At 34.8% G+C, this 19,644-nt stretch overlaps 1 protein-coding gene across 1 annotated transcript; it reads left to right on the forward strand.

Annotated features, from left to right (window-relative positions):
• Positions 1 to 1,029: 1,029 nt before the first annotated feature.
• Positions 1,030 to 2,492, forward strand: LOC145057697 (uncharacterized). Its single transcript, XM_079005574.1, has one exon. It carries the CDS (start codon positions 1,120 to 1,122, stop codon positions 2,245 to 2,247), a length of 1,128 nt encoding a protein of 375 aa, XP_078861700.1. The 5' UTR covers positions 1,030 to 1,119; the 3' UTR covers positions 2,248 to 2,492.
• Positions 2,493 to 19,644: the final 17,152 nt, after the last annotated feature.

Here is a 19,644-nt window from a genome sequence, read left to right on the forward strand (position 1 = left end):
AAAATAGAAAAAATAAATTATAAGGACATAAAAATAATTTAATGTATAGAGACTAAAATCACAAAAAAAAAAAAAAAAAAAAAAAATCCAAAATTAGACATCTAATGCACCACCAAACATTTTTTTTACCAAATTACATAACTTTGGCAGCTATAAGGATATTTTTTGCAATTTTATCAATATTTATTCAATTTTACACTTTTTAAAGCTTCTAACTATGTTCTTATATATTTTTTTACACAACCAAAAGCTGCAACTTCTCGTTTTAAGTAACAACTACTGATTAGTTTTGCCAAATACATTCTATGTATCCACTATGGGAAGCTAAAAGGTCAAGTTTATAAATTCATACAAAAAATGGTCGATGTTTAACGTCGTACATTAACATAATGTTAATGCTCTTTGATATGAATTTTTAATGGGATCGTACGTTAAGAGTAAGAGGTAATGTTTACTATCTTTACATTATTATCATATATAACATCTTCCTTAATAAATGAATGTTTTTTTTGCCACGTGTCAATCTCTTGTGAGTTTTGACACTTGTCATTTTGTAGTAATTTTGAAATAAATATTATCCACTTGTCAATTTTTGGTTTGTTTCAATTTTTAAATTAAAGTCATATACTTATATATGTAAAGTATTAAATATCATATATATATGATATTAAATTATAATAAATACATTTATTCCTTTCTTATTTTAAAGTTATACATTAAAAAATATTTTCTGTTTACATTTTAATATTTAATTTTTTTTTTAAATCAATCCGTATAATATACGGGTCTCACACCTAGTATACCAATAATGTTTTTGTAAAAAAGAATGTCAGAAACGTAGTCTAGTCTATGGTATTCTCGTCCTACCCTTGCATCAACAGAAAGATACAAAAATAAGATTCAAAATAACATTTTTTTTTGTATTTACTTTTATAATAATTCTACCCTTTTTTCTGTTTTTAATTGCCAAATTGCCTTAAGAACAACCCAACCCATGATTGCCAACTCCTTTTACCATAATATTACACGTCTATGTTGGCACGCACCCCACCTCCTTTATAAATCCAAATCTTTCCACCATTTATTTCTCCCAATCATCTAAATAAATGCCCATTAATCATGTCATCACATAAACGTTCCTCTTCATCTCCGATCACCGCCCATCGCCGCACCCCCCTCCACCACTCCACAGCACCACCACCACCACCAGAACCACCACATCTTCCCTCCAAACCCAACCTCACCACCACCCTTTACCACACTCACATCGGTGTCTTCGCTGTCACTTGGTCCAGGACACTCTTTGGCCGTTCCCTCTACATCCATCTCCTCCCGTTCTCCACCGCTCCCACCACCTCCGATGACGATATCACCACCACTTCCACTTCCACCTCCACCTCTTCCTTCCACCTCCAAATTAAACCTTTCATTTTCTGGAACAAATATGGCTCCAAAAAGATCTCAATCCCCTCAAACCCCAACGCCGTCCTCCACATCTACTACGATCTCTCACGTGCCAAATTCGGATCGGGTCCCGAACCCATTTCAGGATTCTACATAGCCGCCATATTCTCCGGCCAAATGGCACTCCTCGTCGGAGACTCAACAAAACATGCTTACTCCAAAGTCAAATCCACAAACCCCGATAAAACCCAGATCACCATTCTCCGACGAGAGCATGTTTACGGCATCGCCAACAAAAAATACAACACCAAAGCGACTTTCCGGGGGAAAACTAGAGACATAACCATAGACTGTACACGAATCGCCGGTGGTGACGACTCCAGATTATGCTTTTCTGTCGATAACAAAAGGGTATTGGTAGTAAAACATTTGAATTGGAAATTCAGAGGGAACGAACGAGTAGAAATGGATGGAGTTCATATTCAAATTTCGTGGGATGTGTACAATTGGCTATTCGAAGAAGAAGTAGACGATGGATATGCATTGTTCATGTTTAGATTTGAAAAATCTGGATTCGATTACCATGAAGATGACAAATACTTGGCTCGATTAAACGCATCTGGATCTGGTCTGATGGGATTCGGATCAGGGTTGGGTTTTGGGCTCGAGAAAAGGAAGATGAAGAAAGGGATGTTGAGGACGGCGGCCGGAAGTTCATCCTCGTCGTCGTTGTCGTCGGCGTCGTCGGGATGTGGATCGGTGATGGAGTGGGAAAGTGTGGAGGAGAATGAACTAAAAGGCCCTTCTGGTTTTTCGTTGCTTGTTTACGCTTGGAAAAGTTGAGCTCATTCATTTTATTTTTATTTTTTTTAATTGGGATTATTTTTCAAAATTGAGATATTTTTTTATCTTGATTTTGTTGGTTACCATAAGGCTTGATAGTTTTATAATATGTTGCTATCACAGCTATGTGGAATTCTTTTTTCTGTATAATTTTTCTGTGTTCGACTTTGTTGCTAATTTGTCAATAAAAAGTTGTAAAAGTAGATACTTAGTTGAAATATATGCATGGATTTTTTGTATTTTTAGTAGTGAGCAATCATCTTTTATATTTTTTTGACATTGACATTTGTTATTTATTTATTTATTTATTTTTATTATTTTTGTTTGTGAATCCAATGCAGGGGATGATGAGAGTGATGCTCACCATGTTTTGTTTGGACGGAATAAAAAAAAATAAAATATTAGAGAAGAAAGAATAATGACCTTTTAATTAGTTGTAGGTTGACAATCTAATTGGTTTTGGTTGTCACAAAACAATCATGTTGATTTGCTGGTTTATTATTTTTTTTTTTTATAATTCATATGGGAAAGAGAATTTAATTAATAAACTAGTAGATATCTCGGGCTTTGTCAAAAAAAAAAAAAAAATGGACCATTAAGTTTACAATTAGACAGTAACCATTCTAACATAGGGACCATATTTGTAAATTTCATATTAAAGTAGGGACCATTCATGTAAACATTTAAAAACATTTGGTAACAAACGAATGGTAAAGTTACTATTTATAACCGGTACAGCTGACCAAAAGCTAACAGCTATGAAACTTTCTAAACCAACCAAGGGCAATATAAATTACAATTAAACAAGGACCTTTCTATAATGTATGAAATATAGGAACCATATTTGTAAATTTCGTATTAAAATAGGGATCATTCACGTAAACATTTAAAAATACTTGGAAACACATAAATGGTAAAGTTAATATGTATATTAATGATTTTTTCTAGACGCAAAATGGGTGTTATTTAATTATTAAATGATTTTTTGCTAGACGTAACAATGGGGCGTTCTTTATTTAAGAAACTTGGAATCATACATTAAGAAGATCGTTCGAGAAATATAATGTATTTCGAAGCTCAAGTCAAGCAAGTATCTTAAAAGCAGGATAGTATAGTGTGATGTTATGTTAAAGGGGTAATAATTACGAAAATATATCGATAACTATTTAATAAAAAAATACTTAAACAAGCACAAATCTTTCGGTGGAAGGTGCAATTATAAGATTGGAATAAATTTGTTTTCCATTAAAGTGGATATTTTTATGTGGCTGTTTATGTTAGATATCTGGTTGATTGAGGAATAGAGTTGGACTCAACTTTGTGTCCTATTTGTGAAAATGTTTCAGAAAATATCTCTCATTTGTTTTTCCAATGCCTCTTAGCTCAACAAATTTGGCTTTGTATTACGCTTTGGATGGGTGTTCAATTTTTGGTTTTTGGTTCACCAGTAGATTTGGTAGACTGGGTGGATGTTTGGCCGGTGGTAGGATAGAAAGAGTGATTGTGGAGGCAATGTGCTTAACAATGATTTTAGTTCTTTGGATTTATAGTAATGTGGTTAGTTTTAGGCATAATAAATATAAGCAATTTATTTTTTTACAACATTATTAAACATTCTTTTAGGTGGTTTCATTTTCGTAACACAAATGCTAGGATTAGTTGGACTGCTTAAAAAAAGAAAACTTATATAAGCACTAAAATTTGAAAAATCTAAAAATAAATTTAATTTTTTAATTGGGAAATTAAGTAATCTAACCCTTATAAACGTACTTGTTAATAAAAATAACCATTTTTTTTTTGTAGAAAGGACCACATTTTCCGGAATATCGTATCCCAGAACGCGTAATTTCGTTCCAGACTTGGGATTCGGAATACAATATTCCGAAGTATTTATGATGTTTTGGAGTTGGTATTGGTTGGTGAGAATTTTGGTTTATAATTTGACACCCTGTATGTTTCGGACTAATAAAGTGTATTCCGGACTAAAGTCTGTAATGGTCGTACATTACAGTGTGATGTTCCAAAGAGCTAGAATTAAGGCATTTGTATGGTTTTGTTCTATATATGTAATATATTTGCGTGTTTGATACTTTCCATATACCTTCCGGAATGAGTATGTATACGTGATTTTTTCGAGTGTCAATTTCTAGTGGAGGGCAATGGTAGTGTTAGGGGGAGTTAGAATTTTAGATTAGCGGGGGCTTAGACGTACATCGTAATATATATATATATATATATATATATATATATATATATATATATATATATATATATATATATATATATATATATATATATATATATATAACCATTTGAGTGAAGGAGATGAGCATATAATTGAAAGGGGGCTTTGTTTGGTAATACAGTAATATCAATGGTGTTAGGGGGGGGGGGGGGCAAAACACCCACTAGCCACCCTATTTGCTCCGCCCATGGGTAGTGTATCAACGAATGTGTGCAGTATCTTGCTCGAGACTACACATGCTTTGGTGTAGATATAAGTAACGGCATCAACTTCGTTGTGTTAGTTACGTTGGTTGCTTCCAAGTCCAGGTTACACACTAATCAAAATTGTTTATCTTTTCAATGCCGTTGATCAAATATAGTTATGCCGATTCTTGACAATAGTGATGTTAGATATTTTCTTAATTAGTTTTTCTAGTACTATGTCTCCCAACATAATACTATTTTTTTGTTGTTAATAATGTTATGGAAATTGGTACTAGTCCTTTTCCCGAGGAAAATCATTTTGGAAATGGTTCTTCCGGTGCTAAAAGTAACCAAATTTGTAATTTATTACCTATGACAATCAACCATGTTCCTCCTTACAATGACCCCATAGATATGGGTGATTATAGGTCTAAAAGTAAGGTTGTTGTTCACGCTGACCTTACTGTTGATGTTGATGAATCTGTGAATGATGAGACAAAGCTAATAATGTTGGTTGATGATGGTAATATAATTCCACATGGAGAGCCAGTTGAACATTTTGATAGTTACACTGAATTTGATAGGGAAGATCATGATGGCGGAGAGGAGGAAAATGATCCCTTACAACCCAAAACACAAAAGGAAAAGTTCTATTTTTATTTTTTCAATTATAAAGAAGCACAACCCACCCATTGGGGTATGCTTGAACCTTTACCATTGCCCGAATTAGCTCAACAAAACATAATCCCATGTGAAGTTATACCAACTCTTCGAAAGCAAAGAAGCACTTAAGCTTAATTTTGGATTCAAAAGTGTCAGCGAAGGGCTCCAATATAAAGTGAAAAAAAATCTACAAAAGACAGGTTTGAAGTTGTTTCTATATGGATAATTGTGACTGGCGGATACGGGCAAAAAAACATAATATTACCGACACATTTCAAGTGGTTAAACTATCAGAGAAACACACTAGCTCAAATATACAACTACGTCCCCATCATCAACAAGCCGACAAAAAGGTATTGAGTCACTTATTGAAGGGCATATTAGCTTATAGTATGGGTAATATGTTGCGGAGGAAACATATACAATGAACTTTAAATGACTGTTTTTGTGTACATATTTCATACCGGCAAGCATGGAATGCTAAAATGTATGCTCTAAATCTATTGAGAGAGACCCCTGAAGAAATCTTTCAAAAAATACCTTTATAATGTTACAACTTGGAGAAGAAGAACCAATGGATGGTTACAGATATAAATATGTAACACCCGTAGATTCGGGCTAGTTAATTAAGATATCACAATCGTTATATATATATATATATATATATATATATATATATATATATATATATATATATATATATATATATATATATATATATATATATATATATATATATATATATATATATATATATATATGGAGAGGATCAAATACGAACACCTAAAAGGTTGAGAATGCGAGAACAATTCTGGACCAATCATTTTATAAGGATATATTAGTAACTTTATATAAATATTAATTAATAATTTCCTAAAATCTAGGGATAATGATTTTAATTACCTTAAAAAATTAATATTTCCTTTTAGTTAATGAAATATATATAAATATATATTTTTTATGATTTTTCCCAAAAATAATTTATGATCGTTTCAAAAAAACTACCTAAAAAAATTAATATTTCTTTTTATTTTAAATCTGAAAAGAAATTTTTAAAAAATTATTATTTTCTACTATTTCATATTTTTGTTTTTTTTTAAAAAAATGAATAGAAATCCAATCCCAAAAAATTCAATGCATTTTTCATCAATTGAAAATAAAAAGAGTGTAAAAATTATCATTTCTTCATAAAATGAATACCTCTAATCATAAATAAGTACACCCATTCACATGAATACACTATACTATTCATAAATAAATAGAATCATTCACACATGAATACATTGCAATTCACAAATGAATACATTGTTATTTATAAATTAATACACATTCTATCATATAATGAATACATCTAATCATAAATAAATACACTTATTCACATTAATACACTACTATTAATAAATGAATACAGTCATTCACACATAACTACAATGTTATTCATAAATGAATACACGTGCTATTCATAAATAAATACAACCATTCATGCACCCCCTTCATGATCCGTTTTTTATTGTCGATCGACTACAACGACATCAAGAGTGAATCGGTACTGTTGAGTTCATCGTAGCCCAAGGTGGATTGAAGGTTTCCTTCCCGTCACTCCCTTTATTGTTGTTGCCAAATCAAACAAGAATAAAAAAAAAGAAGGAACCTTTACCTGTTGAATAAAATACATTTCTATTCCTTCCAAGTTGTTGAAGATGTTATTCATCCTTTGTCATAACAATCATTTAGGTCATCCGTATTTAGTCGACCCATCTACAAGAAATCAAAGAAATTTTTTGTATTATTGTCAACAAAGTGCTTAACTCATTAACCACATACACTTTTAATTAAAAATTAATAAAGAACGATTATAATCATCGACAAGAAATAAATCTATATTAAAAAACAAACAAAAAAACAAATATGCACAGTTGAATAAATCACATTAATTCCAAACGCCTCTTATAGACTAAAGAAGTAAACCTCTTTAACGATTAAACTCAAAAAATATTGCATTCTTCATCTTCTTCCTATTCATTTCAAGCAACAAAACAACACCAATATCTATTGATTAAGCTCATCCATTTCTGTTAAAAAGCAAACCCAAAAACCCACATCAAACTCCACAAATTTCAATCAAAACAGAAGATAAAAAAGGGAATCAAACAAACACCCACAAGAACAAAAAAAGAGAAACCCTTACCTGTTGTTGAATCGGTGCAACCCTTCTCGATCACCAAACAACCAAATGTCGAAGCTTTGTCATCGGAAACCAATTGCAACACGAACAGGGAGAACTCCCATCGATTTCCCGTAGATTCCTTCACTTCTTGAATGCATTTCAGTTGTATGTAAAGAAACAGTAGGAACACAAACTATTTCCGACAACCAGGTCTGCCATCGACTCCTTGCCCTGCCCTAATACCACCGTATCGCCACCCCTGCTACATCCTCTTCCTTCTCGATCTCTCTTTCAATCACATCCATTCTTTCTCACATCTTCTAATTCTGTCTAATAACCCACTACATCTAATTTCTCTCAGGATCTATCGTGCTCAGCCCCATGATCGGCATACATTGAATATGCATGTGTGTGTGTCTCGTTGATTCCCGATCGACCAAACCCACTATAGCCTGATCATGTTTAATTTGACTAATTTATGCTCCTTCTGTTGCTTCCAGTCTTCTCCTTTCTTTAATCGAACCGAGAACCGGTGGTCTTTTTTTCCCCTCCTCTTCACGATCAATCTGCCACCACCGAACCCTCCTTCTTTCCCTCTGTTGTTCTTCACTCCCTACCAAGAATAAACACCAGGAAGGTTTGATTTAGACGGATCTATTGAGATTGATGTAAAGATGAGGGAGGCTTGCCCTAGGTATAGACAGAAAGATGAAGTCGAAAATAGGGGAGTGAATGATGACATCGTAGGTTTATACAGAGAGAGATTGAGAGATTTTAGGTGTTGTTTAAAATAAGGGAATGATTAATTATCATGATACCCTTTTCTTATTTTTAATTCAAATTAATTGAATTTAAACCTTTTAATAATAACAAAATTTCTATTTAATTATAGCCTTAGATCTAAGATAATAGATGGATGAGATCTGTTCTCGCGTTCTCAACCTTTTAGGTGTTCTCATTTAATCCTATATATATATATATATATATATATATATATATATATATATATATATATATATATATATATATATGTATGTATATTGATAAAAGATTATCTAGAATAAATAATTATAACCAAAGTAATAGTTAGGGTCAACAATTGTAACCTATTTGACGTAATAAAGAAGGATTATATGAATATTATGTGTTTCATTATTATTATAATATAATAAAATAGGAAAAATTAACCGAATTGTCCGTAAATCGTAAAAATAAGTGCGCCACACACACACACACACACACACACACATATATATATATATATATATATATATATATATATATATATATATACAATTTAGAAAATACACGTCTTCTCGATCCCGAAAATATAAATTTCGTAGAAATCTGACTCCATATGTATTAGATATGATTTTTATAAGATATAAAAGTCAGCTGCACATAACGAATATATGATGTAAAAAGCTAAGAAAAGAATGATTGAATTTTAGCTAAAACCACCAAAAAGAAAATTGTAGTACTCTTTAAAATAAGAATTTTGTGAAAAAGAATGTCAAAAATAGAGTCCGTACGAGAGAGTTATGATTTTAGCAAAATCATTTAATTTTATAAGAATATGGACAATAAAATAAAGTCAAAAATAGCCGACGGAGTCTAAACGAAAGTTGATAATCTCGTCGATAGCTACACGTGGATAAGATCGAATTAAATAATGTGGATAAGATTGTTGATAAGATCGAATTAGATAATATGGATAAGATTGTGGATAAGATCGAATTAAAAAATATGGATAAGATTATGGATAAGATCGAATTAAATAATGTTGATAAGAACAAATTAATTAAGCTTAATGGCTAAGTAAACTTATTGGCTAAGAAATCTTAATACAATAAATAGGGGCTCAAGTTTCTTCATTTTGTCACACCTTTCTCTCTCAAATATCTCTGCCTTGAGATCTCAGTCATTATGAATTGGTTTCTTGTTCTCGAGTGTCGTTAGTAAAACATAAAAGCATTAGAGCATTAGAGAATCTTTTATTAGAAAAACTCTAAGCATCGAGGTTACACTCGCAATCTTTCGGATTCCATTAGTAAAGTTGATACATGACTAATCAAGTGAGTGCATAGTTACTTTCATCTTACACATAGATATGAAGTATTTAATATAAATTACGTGCTATGTTGGATGAAACGAATATACATGTTTTATTAGATTTAAACTGTATATGTATTTCAACAATACAAATAGTACGAAAATATTTTTGGTTTTTTGTTTCCAAAAAAATGAAGGAATTTGATGACAAATATCTCAAGTCATGTTGTGGCCGTCTCGAAGCCGCACTTAAGTCTGGTGAACAATCAGATATCGGTTCTCATGAACTTTATATGGAGTTAAAGCTGCTTGATATGTTCTTACCGAGTGAAATTACGAGCCCTATTGATGTTTTAAAGTATATGAAAAAAGTCGATTGTTTTCCTAATGCAGTTATTGCCTACAAAATCTTGTTGACTATTCCCGTAATGGTCGCGTCTGCAGAAAGAAGTTTTTCAAAGATAAAGTTATTGAAGTCCTACCTAAGGTCTACAATGTCACCAGAAAGACTTAATGGATTGGCGATAATAGCTATTGAGAACGTTATATTGGAGACTATTGATTATGATGAGTTGGTGAACATTTTTTGCTTCCAAGAATGCTAGGAGAGTCTCGCGATTCATGTAGCTGTCTAAGATTATCTATTGTATGATCATTCTTTTCTTTTGCTTCATATTATAACAATTATGAAATAATTAATGAATTTTTGGTATAAGTAAAAAATAAATATATATTTAGGGGCTCATTTTTTAATTTCGCATCGGGCCCCTAAAATCAACTGACCGACCATGCTAAAGAGGTACACTGAACCCGAAGCCTAAAGAAAAGAAGAAGAGTGTTCAGATACTAAAACATGGTATTCATACTTCTACTTTTTAGAGATGTCACCAGATAAGTATTTCTAAACCAAATCTCTTTTTGGTTTCTAAAAATCTTTTACTAACATCTGAAGATGTGAAAAAGAATTGGAAACTTTGAAAGTTTTGGTTGGCAGTCTCTCGCTCTCTCTCTCTCATCAAAAGCAAGACTACCTTGTATATTATTTGTGTAAGGTTTTTTAGTATCTTTTATTTGATTTTCTCTTTAAGTTTTGTGTATATTATTTTTCTTATATTTGAAACTGGTTTGAAGTAAAAAAAAATGTATGAAGCTTGTTGGTCTGTGATGATCTGCTGTCAAGGGAATTTTCTGAAAAATATGCAGAATCTGAAGGAAAGTAAAGATCCATTAAAGTATTTTGTATCTAGTAAAATTGCAAGGTGCTATAGAAAGTAAAATGTGAATGTTGTGCATGGGTCTCTTTCTTCATGCAATGCATCACAAATCAAGCTGACATGGGCATTTTGGTTGAAGCTGATTAAACTTTCAGACTGATGTGCTTTCTGTTTGGATTCAATTGAGTTTCTCAACTCAAGTACACACTGGCTTCAAGTTCCTGACGTCTCTCACTGATCTACTCACTAATAAGATTCACATACTGGTTGTTATCCTTAGCCCTAACACTCAGTACACTCAGTATCTCCTTCCACCAGCCTCAAGAATGTCTTAATTCAGTTTTTAGTCATCTATTTGTCTCATGAATTTCATTCTATAGTCTCAAATTGTATTTCAAGCTGATCTCTAATCATTCACACTGATTGATTTTCATTGAATATCTCGGTTGCTTCACATGTCCTTGATGGGTGTATAAGAAGATGTTCTCCATTTTTTTTATCAAAACCAAGAAACGGAAGCTTCAAAAGAAAGTGACTTTGTAGGTGATGGGTTTTAGCCATATGAACATTCCTATGTGCACATACAAACCCTAATGCTTGGATCTAGGTTTCTCTAATTGAACATACATTGAATCCAAGACTTCTAATGGTAAATCTAGTATAATAACAATAAGAAATCAGAATTAGAAGATTACCTTGAATCACTTGCTTGATCTTCTTGTCCTTGGAGCTTTAGAGTCACAATTGTCACCCCTCTAATGGCTTATAAACACCAACTAGCAAGAGGATGATTGGAGAGAGAGGGGAGGGGATCAAGAGTCGACCAGGGTTTCTTCTAGAGCATAGGTGTCGATTTTCCTTGACCCTTAGGATCTATTTATACTAGTGAGGCTCCTAGGGTTTCATCCTTAAACCCTAATTGGATAACTTAGGCCCTAAGCAATCCAATACCCTAATGATAAGCCTTGGACGAATTCTAAGCCTATCCTAAGTCCCTAGAAACCGTCCACCCCTTATCCATAAGGGATTATAGCCCAAAGTACAACTATCATACAATTGACAGTTTATACCCCTTTATTCAATTAATCTCTTTAAGTCACCAAATTAATTCCTAATTAATTTATGACTTATAACAATATTATTATTCCTTATATTATTCTCATAATATATTAATAATATTTCTTCTCTCATTACAAATCATCCTGTCAAGTTGCTATGGTGAAGGCAACCCAAAAGGACCATGCACAACTGGGTCAAATACTTGCCTAATATAATTGCAGTCTTAGACACTATTCCAACAGTCTCCCACTTGGATAAGTCTAGTAACTAGATACACAAGTATAATTCGATTAGCAATCATAGCTCTCAAAGACGTTGTCAAACTCTGATCTAATCAATCTTGTCCTTCAGATAAGGGATCGTACAGTCCTCTGTTTAGATATCATGCTGACAATTCTATGGAACTAATTTGTCTAGCATTTGGTTTCTCGATTTCAGATTCATTTGACATAGAACTTAATTGAACACATCAATTCAGTTCTGACCGGGCCCGACACATAAGTCAAATCAAATCATCGAGCGGCCAAGATATCGCTTTTACCCTCTTAGGATAAAAGTAACAGATAAAATTCGACTTATATGCATTTACTTATTCATTAATCAACTATTCACAACAATGTGTTTGATAACATCAAGTTACTGATGCGGTTTCGCATTATCAATGTACAACCAATTAACAAATAACAAACCATATATCTAAGTTTTAAGACCATATGATATTATCGTCTTGCGATCACCCTTTTTATTACATTCCATAAGGTGATTCCAGCAAGCGCGGGTTTGTTCCAATGCTCAAAACTAGTTCATAAGCACTCATGAACGTTGTAGCAAACTTTTGCTATGTCTAATACCATTCAGACAATCTACACACCAATTCATGACAATCTTCATTCATACCTACTTCCAACATATGAACGATTGTGGACAATTTGAATAATTCGATTATTCTTAATAAACTCAATTATTCTGGAAGTCAAAACATGCAAAGTGAAACAATAGTTAAACAATTAACATAAGATAGTAACATTACTCATAAATAATACTCTTTTATTTAATCATCAAATGTTAATTACATTTATCTATTACACGTTTCTACTACTATCTAATCTATACTAATATCATCCTTCAGCCCAATACTCCTAGCATGCTGCAAGTGCTTAACCCTACTCAGTCCCTTCGTAAGTGGATCTGCTGGGTTATCTTCTGATGATATCCTCTTCACCACGAGTTGTCCTTCTTCTACACGATGTCTAATAAAGTGATATTTTCTGTCGATATGTTGAGATCTACCATGATCCCTCGGTTCTTTGGTCAAGGCAACCGCTCCTTCATTATCACAGAAAATCTCCATGGGCTCCTTTATGGCAGGTATAACTCCAAGATCACCGATGAAGTTCTTCAACCATGGGCTCCTTCATTATCATAGAAAATCTCCATGGGCTCCTTTATGACAACCAAGTTTGGAATTTGGTTGATAATGTGCCCGGACGTAAGACCGTTGGGTGCAAGTGGATCTTCAAGAAGAAGACCGACGTGGATGGAAATGTACACACATATAAAGAGCGATTGGTTGCGAAGGGCTTTACTCAAACTCCCGAAGTTGACTATGATGAGACATTCATACATGATTGATCCAACTACGGAAGCGTATAGAACTTGGCTCATTTCTGCTATTTCAGCCGCGGTACTCGGACTTTGAGTCTTACTCAACTTGACATTACTTTGTATCGGTAATTCTCCCTTCTTCGAGTTTTCCATACTAAAACGTTTTAGTACTTTATCTAAGTAAGCGTTCTGACTAAGTCCTATTAGTCTCTTACTTCGTTCTCTCACTATCCTTATTCCCAAAATATAGGAAGCCTCTCCGAGGTCCTTCATAGCGAAGCACTTCCCGAGCCAGGACTTAACCTCCTGCAGAGTCGGGACGTCGTTTCCTATGAGTAGTATGTCGTCCACATACAGAACGAGGAAGCTTATTATACTCCCACTGGCTTTGACATATACACATGATTCATCTTCCCTTCGTACAAATCCAAACTCTTTGACTTTCTCATCGAAGCAAAGATTCCATCTGCGAGATGCTTGCTTAAGTCCATAAATGGACTTCTCAAGCTTACACACTCTATTTGGATGCTTCGGATCAACAAAACCCTCTGGCTGAGCCATGTAAACAGCCTCAGCCAACTTCCCATTAAGGAAAGTGGTTTTGACATCCATTTGCCAAATCTCATAATCATGAAATGCGGCAATTCCTAGCATCACTCTAATAGATTTTATCTTGGCAATTGGTGAAAAGGTCTCATCATAGTCAACTCCGGGAGTTTGAGTAAAGCCCTTTGCAACCAATCGCGCTTTATATGTATGTACAATTCCATCCACGTCAGTCTTCTTCTTGAAGATCCACTAGCATCACTCTAACAGATTTTATCTTCGCAACTGGTGAGAAGGTCTCATCATAGTCAACTCTGGGAGTTTGAGTAAAGCCCTTCGCAACCAATCACGCTTTATATGTGTGTACATTTCCATCCACGTCGGTCTTCTTCTTAAAGATCCACTTGCACCCAACGGTCTTACGTCCGGGCACATTATCAACCAAATTCCAAACTTGGTTGTCATACATGGACTGGATCTCGCTGTCCATTACCTCTTTCCATTTTGCAGACTCCGGGCCTGCCATGGCTTCCTTATAGCTATTAGGTTCATCTAGATTTATTAGTGTACCATCACTAATATACGTATCCCCTTCGGTAGTAATATGAAAACCATAAAAATGGGGTTGAACTCTAACTCTTTCGGAACGTCTAAGAGGTAAAGACTCGTCAATCGGTTCAACTGGAGTTTCCTCCTCGGGTTGAGTGCCAGCGGTAGAGGTTCCTTCATCTATCGACTCTTGAATCTCTTCAAGCTCGATTTGCCTCCCACTGTCTCCTTGGCTTATGAGTTCTCGCTCTCGGAAAACTCCTCTCCTCGCAACAAAGACATAATTGTCCTTCGGTCTATAGAAGAGATATCCAAAGGATTTCTGCGGGTAGCCGATGAAAATACATCGCTCACTACGAGGTTCGAGCTTGTCATGAGTATCTCGTCTTACGAGATCCTCGCAACCCCAAACCTTGATATGTGCTAACGAGGGAGCTTTCTCTGTCCACATCTTGTGAGGTGTTTTGGCAACCTTCTTAGTAGGGATTCGGTTAAGGATATGGGCAGCAGTCTCTAAGGCATACCCCCTAGAATGAGATAGGTAGTGAAGCACGACTCATCCTAGAGCAGACCATGTCTAAAAAGGTTCGATTACGCCTTTCTGCCACACCATTCAACTGCGGTGTCCTAGGTGGCGTCAATTGTGAACCTATTCCACACTCCTTGAGATAGTCATGGAATTCAAGACTTAGGTACTCTCCTCCTCGATCGGATCGAAGCATCTTGATTTTCCTGCCCAATTGATTCTCCACTTCATTATTGAACTCTTTGAACTTTTCAAACGTCTCTGATTTTTGTTTGATTAAGTAGATATACCCATATCTACTATAGTCATCGGTGAAAGTCACATAGAAGCGGTTCCCATCCTTTGTGGTTGATCTAAACGGTCCACATACATCGGTATGTATTAGGTCTAATAGACCCTCACCCATTTCGCATTTACTAGTAAAGGGTGACTTGGTCATTTTTCCAAGCAAACAAGACTCGCATGTGTCATCTTCCCTAAGGTCAATTGATTCCAACACTCCATCCTTTTGGAGTTGGGCTATGCGCTTCTTGTTGATATGTCCAAGACGACAATGCCACAAGGATGCTCTATCCATACTATTGGAAGAATCCATGCATAAAACATCATTTCCTAGGTTATCTACAATCATAACAATTTCATAAATTCCATTACATGGTATTGCTTCAAAATATTAGACACCATTTAAATAAGCACAAATAGAATCATTCTCATTATTAAAAGAAAATCTAAATCCTTGTCTAAACAAACCATGAAATGAAATGATGTTTCTTGCCATTTCTTGCGAATAGCAACAATTGTTCAAATCTAAACATAAACCATTCCTAGGCACTAGACAATACACTCCAATCTTGGTCACAGGCGACGATCTTCTATTCCCCATGATTAGATTTATTCTTCCTCGCTCTACATCCCTATTTCTTCTTAGTCCCTGCAATTCAGAACAAATATGGTAACCACACCTGGTATCAAGGACCCAAGAAATAGCATGAGATGAATCATTAGATTTAATTGTGTATATACCTGCGAAAGACGGCTTGATCTTTCCTTCCCTGATGGCTTGCAGGTAGTCTAGGCAACTTCTCTTCCAATGCCTTATTTTGTGGCAGTGGTGGCACTCTGCCTCCTTTGGGTTAGGGTTAGGCTTAGCGGGATCAACTTTGGTCCCACTAGAAGAGGAACCATCTCGGGACTTTCCCTTGCGGTGGCTCTTAGATGGAGCCTTCCTCTTCTTGCCTCTTCCTTGCCCAATAGCCAAAACAGGAGCAGCGGGTGGATTGGGAGTGGGTGCAACAGACTTGTCCTTGAGGTTGCTTTCAACAACCCTAAGGAGACCTTGGAGCTTACTTAGGGTGACCTCTTCTTTGTTCATGTGGTAGGTCATCCTAAATTGATTGTAACACGGAGGCAAAGAGTGAAGCACCATGTCGATCGCCAAGTCTTCCCCAAAGTCAACATTCAACTTGCGAAGACGATCGACATACCTTTGCATCTTTTGCAGGTGCACGGTTAGAGATTCTCCATGACCCATTTTGGCGGAGATCATGTTAGTGAAAATCTTGTAACGCTCCTGCCTCGCGTTTTGGTGGTATCTCTCTAACAAGTCTTGGTGCATTTCGTACGGATACATGTCCTCATAGGACTTTTGGAATTCGGCGTTCATTGTGACTATCATGATGCAATGAACCTTAGTTGCATCACATTCATGAGTCTCAAAAGCAGTCATTTCAGCCGGAGTAGGAATTTCTAGGTTGATCTTCTCGAGCTTCACATCGAGGACATACTCCTTGTCCTCGTAGCGAGCAATTATGCGAATGTATCTTATCCATTCGCTAAAGTTTGTGATGGGTTTTATGCATTAGAACAATCCTATGTGCTCATACAAACCCTAATGCTTGGATCTAGGTTTCTCTATTGTACATGCTTTGAATCCAAGACTAACAAACTTAGATCTAACATATTATAAACTGAATTAGGGTTTATAGAATTACCTTTGATTGTTATATAGCAATAACAATCAATTCCTTGCTTGGATTGGCTTCAAAAGCTTAGTGCCTCAAGTGCTGCTCCTCTAATAGAGTCACAAACACCTTATGCAACTTGGATGAAGAGGAGAAGAAGAGAGGCTGCCCAAAAACGACTAGAAACCCTAGAGAATCAGTTGTCCACGTTTTTGGGGCCTAAGGGTCCTTTATATACTTGTGTGGGCTGCTAGGGTTTCAGTCAAAACCCTAATGGACAACTTAAACTCTAAGCAGCCCATGGAACCTTCTGGATAAGGCCATGGACGAAAATATGATGGGCTTCCATCATAATTTCGTTCACCCGTTGTTCCTTTAGCATTCCTTAGCCCAATAACTCAATTATCCAATAATTGCAGTCCAGTCCCCTAAGTTTAATTAATCTCTTTTAGCCACAAAACTAATTCTTAATTAATTCTTGACTAATATTAATTAAACAATATGATTTCTCCTTTAATATATTATTCTCATAATATATTAGTAAATCATATTTAAACCTTTATCTCCTTAATTCATCCTACATATTGCTATGGTGAAGGCAACCCAAAAGGACCATGCTCATAATCGGGTCAAGTACACACCAAAATAGTTATGGACTTAGACACTAATCCAACAATCTCCCACTTGGATAAGTCTAATAACTATTTTCCGTATGACTTCAGAACCTGATCAACAATCGTAGCTTTCAAAAACCGCTGTCAACTCTGATCTTATTAGATAGCGTGTCCTCTAGATAAGGGATTATATATTCCTCCATTCTCAAGATATCGTATAGACAAAAGACATAAATTTCAATCATTCTCTCTATACTGTTTCCCGACTTCCGATTTATGACAACTAACAACAGACTACAATTGAACACATCAACTTAGTCCCGGCTTGGCCAAGCGCTTAGGCGTCATCACTAAATCATCGAGAGGCCCACAGATATCGCTTTTATCCCACTTTGGGTAAAAGGAATGGATAAACTTCGACTCAAATGCTCGCTTGCATTTATTGATCGAATCACACACAACAATAGGTTTTATAACACCAAGTTACTGGTGCGTTTACTTTTTATCAATGTGTAACCGACCAACAAATAACAACTCACACGTCTCGGTTTCAAGAATATACAATATTATCATCTCACTAATCACTCGTGATAAAACCATGAGGTGATCCAAGTGAGCGTGGGTTTAATCCAATACTCTAATCTTATCAAAGCACTCATGAACTCTGCAGCAAACTTGTGCTATGTCTAAACCTTTCAGACAATCTACAGACTCTTCATGACAGTCTTCCTTCATACTTACTTCCAACGTATGACCGATTGTGGATGTTTGAATAACCTAGTTATTCTGGAAGTCAAAACATGCAAAATGAAACATAACAATAATACTTAATCCTATATGGCCCCAAACTTGCGAGAGTAAATAAAACACTTCTATTTATCCACTATATTGATTACTCATTATTTATCATTTAATGTTTCGGATAATCAACTTATTACTTGAATTACAACAACAATTGTCCCATGCTCTAAACATGCACACTTTGTTTCCTATGGTCCATGCTTTGTGAAATAGATCACCTGAAAACTTTTCCAATGATGCTCATTTCACAATTCCTTAATCCTAATTATTAGCGTAAGAACACAAGGTTCTTGCCACTACTAGAATATGCTAGATTCTAACATTTTACGCAACGATCCTTTCGTAAAGTCATAGCACAAAAGTCACCAAGACTTGGCTAATGAAATTACAAAGTATTTTCTTAGAAATTGTTACAAGACAATTCCATAGACGTGAAGTCTCACATTCAAAGTACATTCCTTTGAACATCCTTCTTGCATAAAGTTTTTCTAATCTAGACACATAATCTCAATATCTAACTCCCAATATGGAAACATTTCCAAATTTGCCATATGACAACTCATTCTTAATAGAATCTTATCTATTCATTATAATGTCGATATGGTCCATCCAATACCATACTTCCAACTACTCATAAGCAACCAATCCTCAGCGAACTTTGGATCGTGCTTTGATAGTTGTTTAATTATTTCAGTCAAAACCAATTCTAGTCCTTTTTCCCTCTTAATGCGCTAGACATTTGGAAAAATTTTAGAATGGTAAATATTATAGCATTTGCAATCGGTCCTATACCCGAAGCGTATGGGAAACGATGCATAATGTCTTACATAAAGATATGATACTGTAGCAATCTTTTGCCATAATATTTTATGTGTCATGTTCTCACAATTCGAACTATGAAGAGGGATGCCGTAATCATAATCGAATTTTAAGAACACACAATGTATCTTTTGACTGAAAATATTAAAATTTCTCAATCTAAGCTTTAGATTTTGAAACGAAGTATAATATTCTCTCCCTTAATTATAGCAAAAACAATTTTTCAACCCATGCAACTTTGCAAATTGAATCTTTGTTTTTCTATAATTAATATTGCTAACTTGCAATACTTGCCATAATAATCATACAATCATAATACTTATGCTCCCACTATCATGATGATTATTATCATATAAGCATAACACTTATGCTCCCACTAGCTTTGACATGT

Source organism: Lactuca serriola, chromosome 6, assembly GCF_051521515.1.
Source record: "Lactuca serriola cultivar US96UC23 chromosome 6, Lser_US96UC23_V15, whole genome shotgun sequence".
Classification (NCBI taxonomy): domain Eukaryota; kingdom Viridiplantae; phylum Streptophyta; class Magnoliopsida; order Asterales; family Asteraceae; genus Lactuca; species Lactuca serriola.

Bases quoted from the DNA above. Each gene is read 5' to 3' on its own strand.
- LOC145057697 (XM_079005574.1), top strand. From the start codon at position 1,120: ATGTCATCACATAAACGTTCCTCTTCATCTCCGATCACCGCCCATCGC.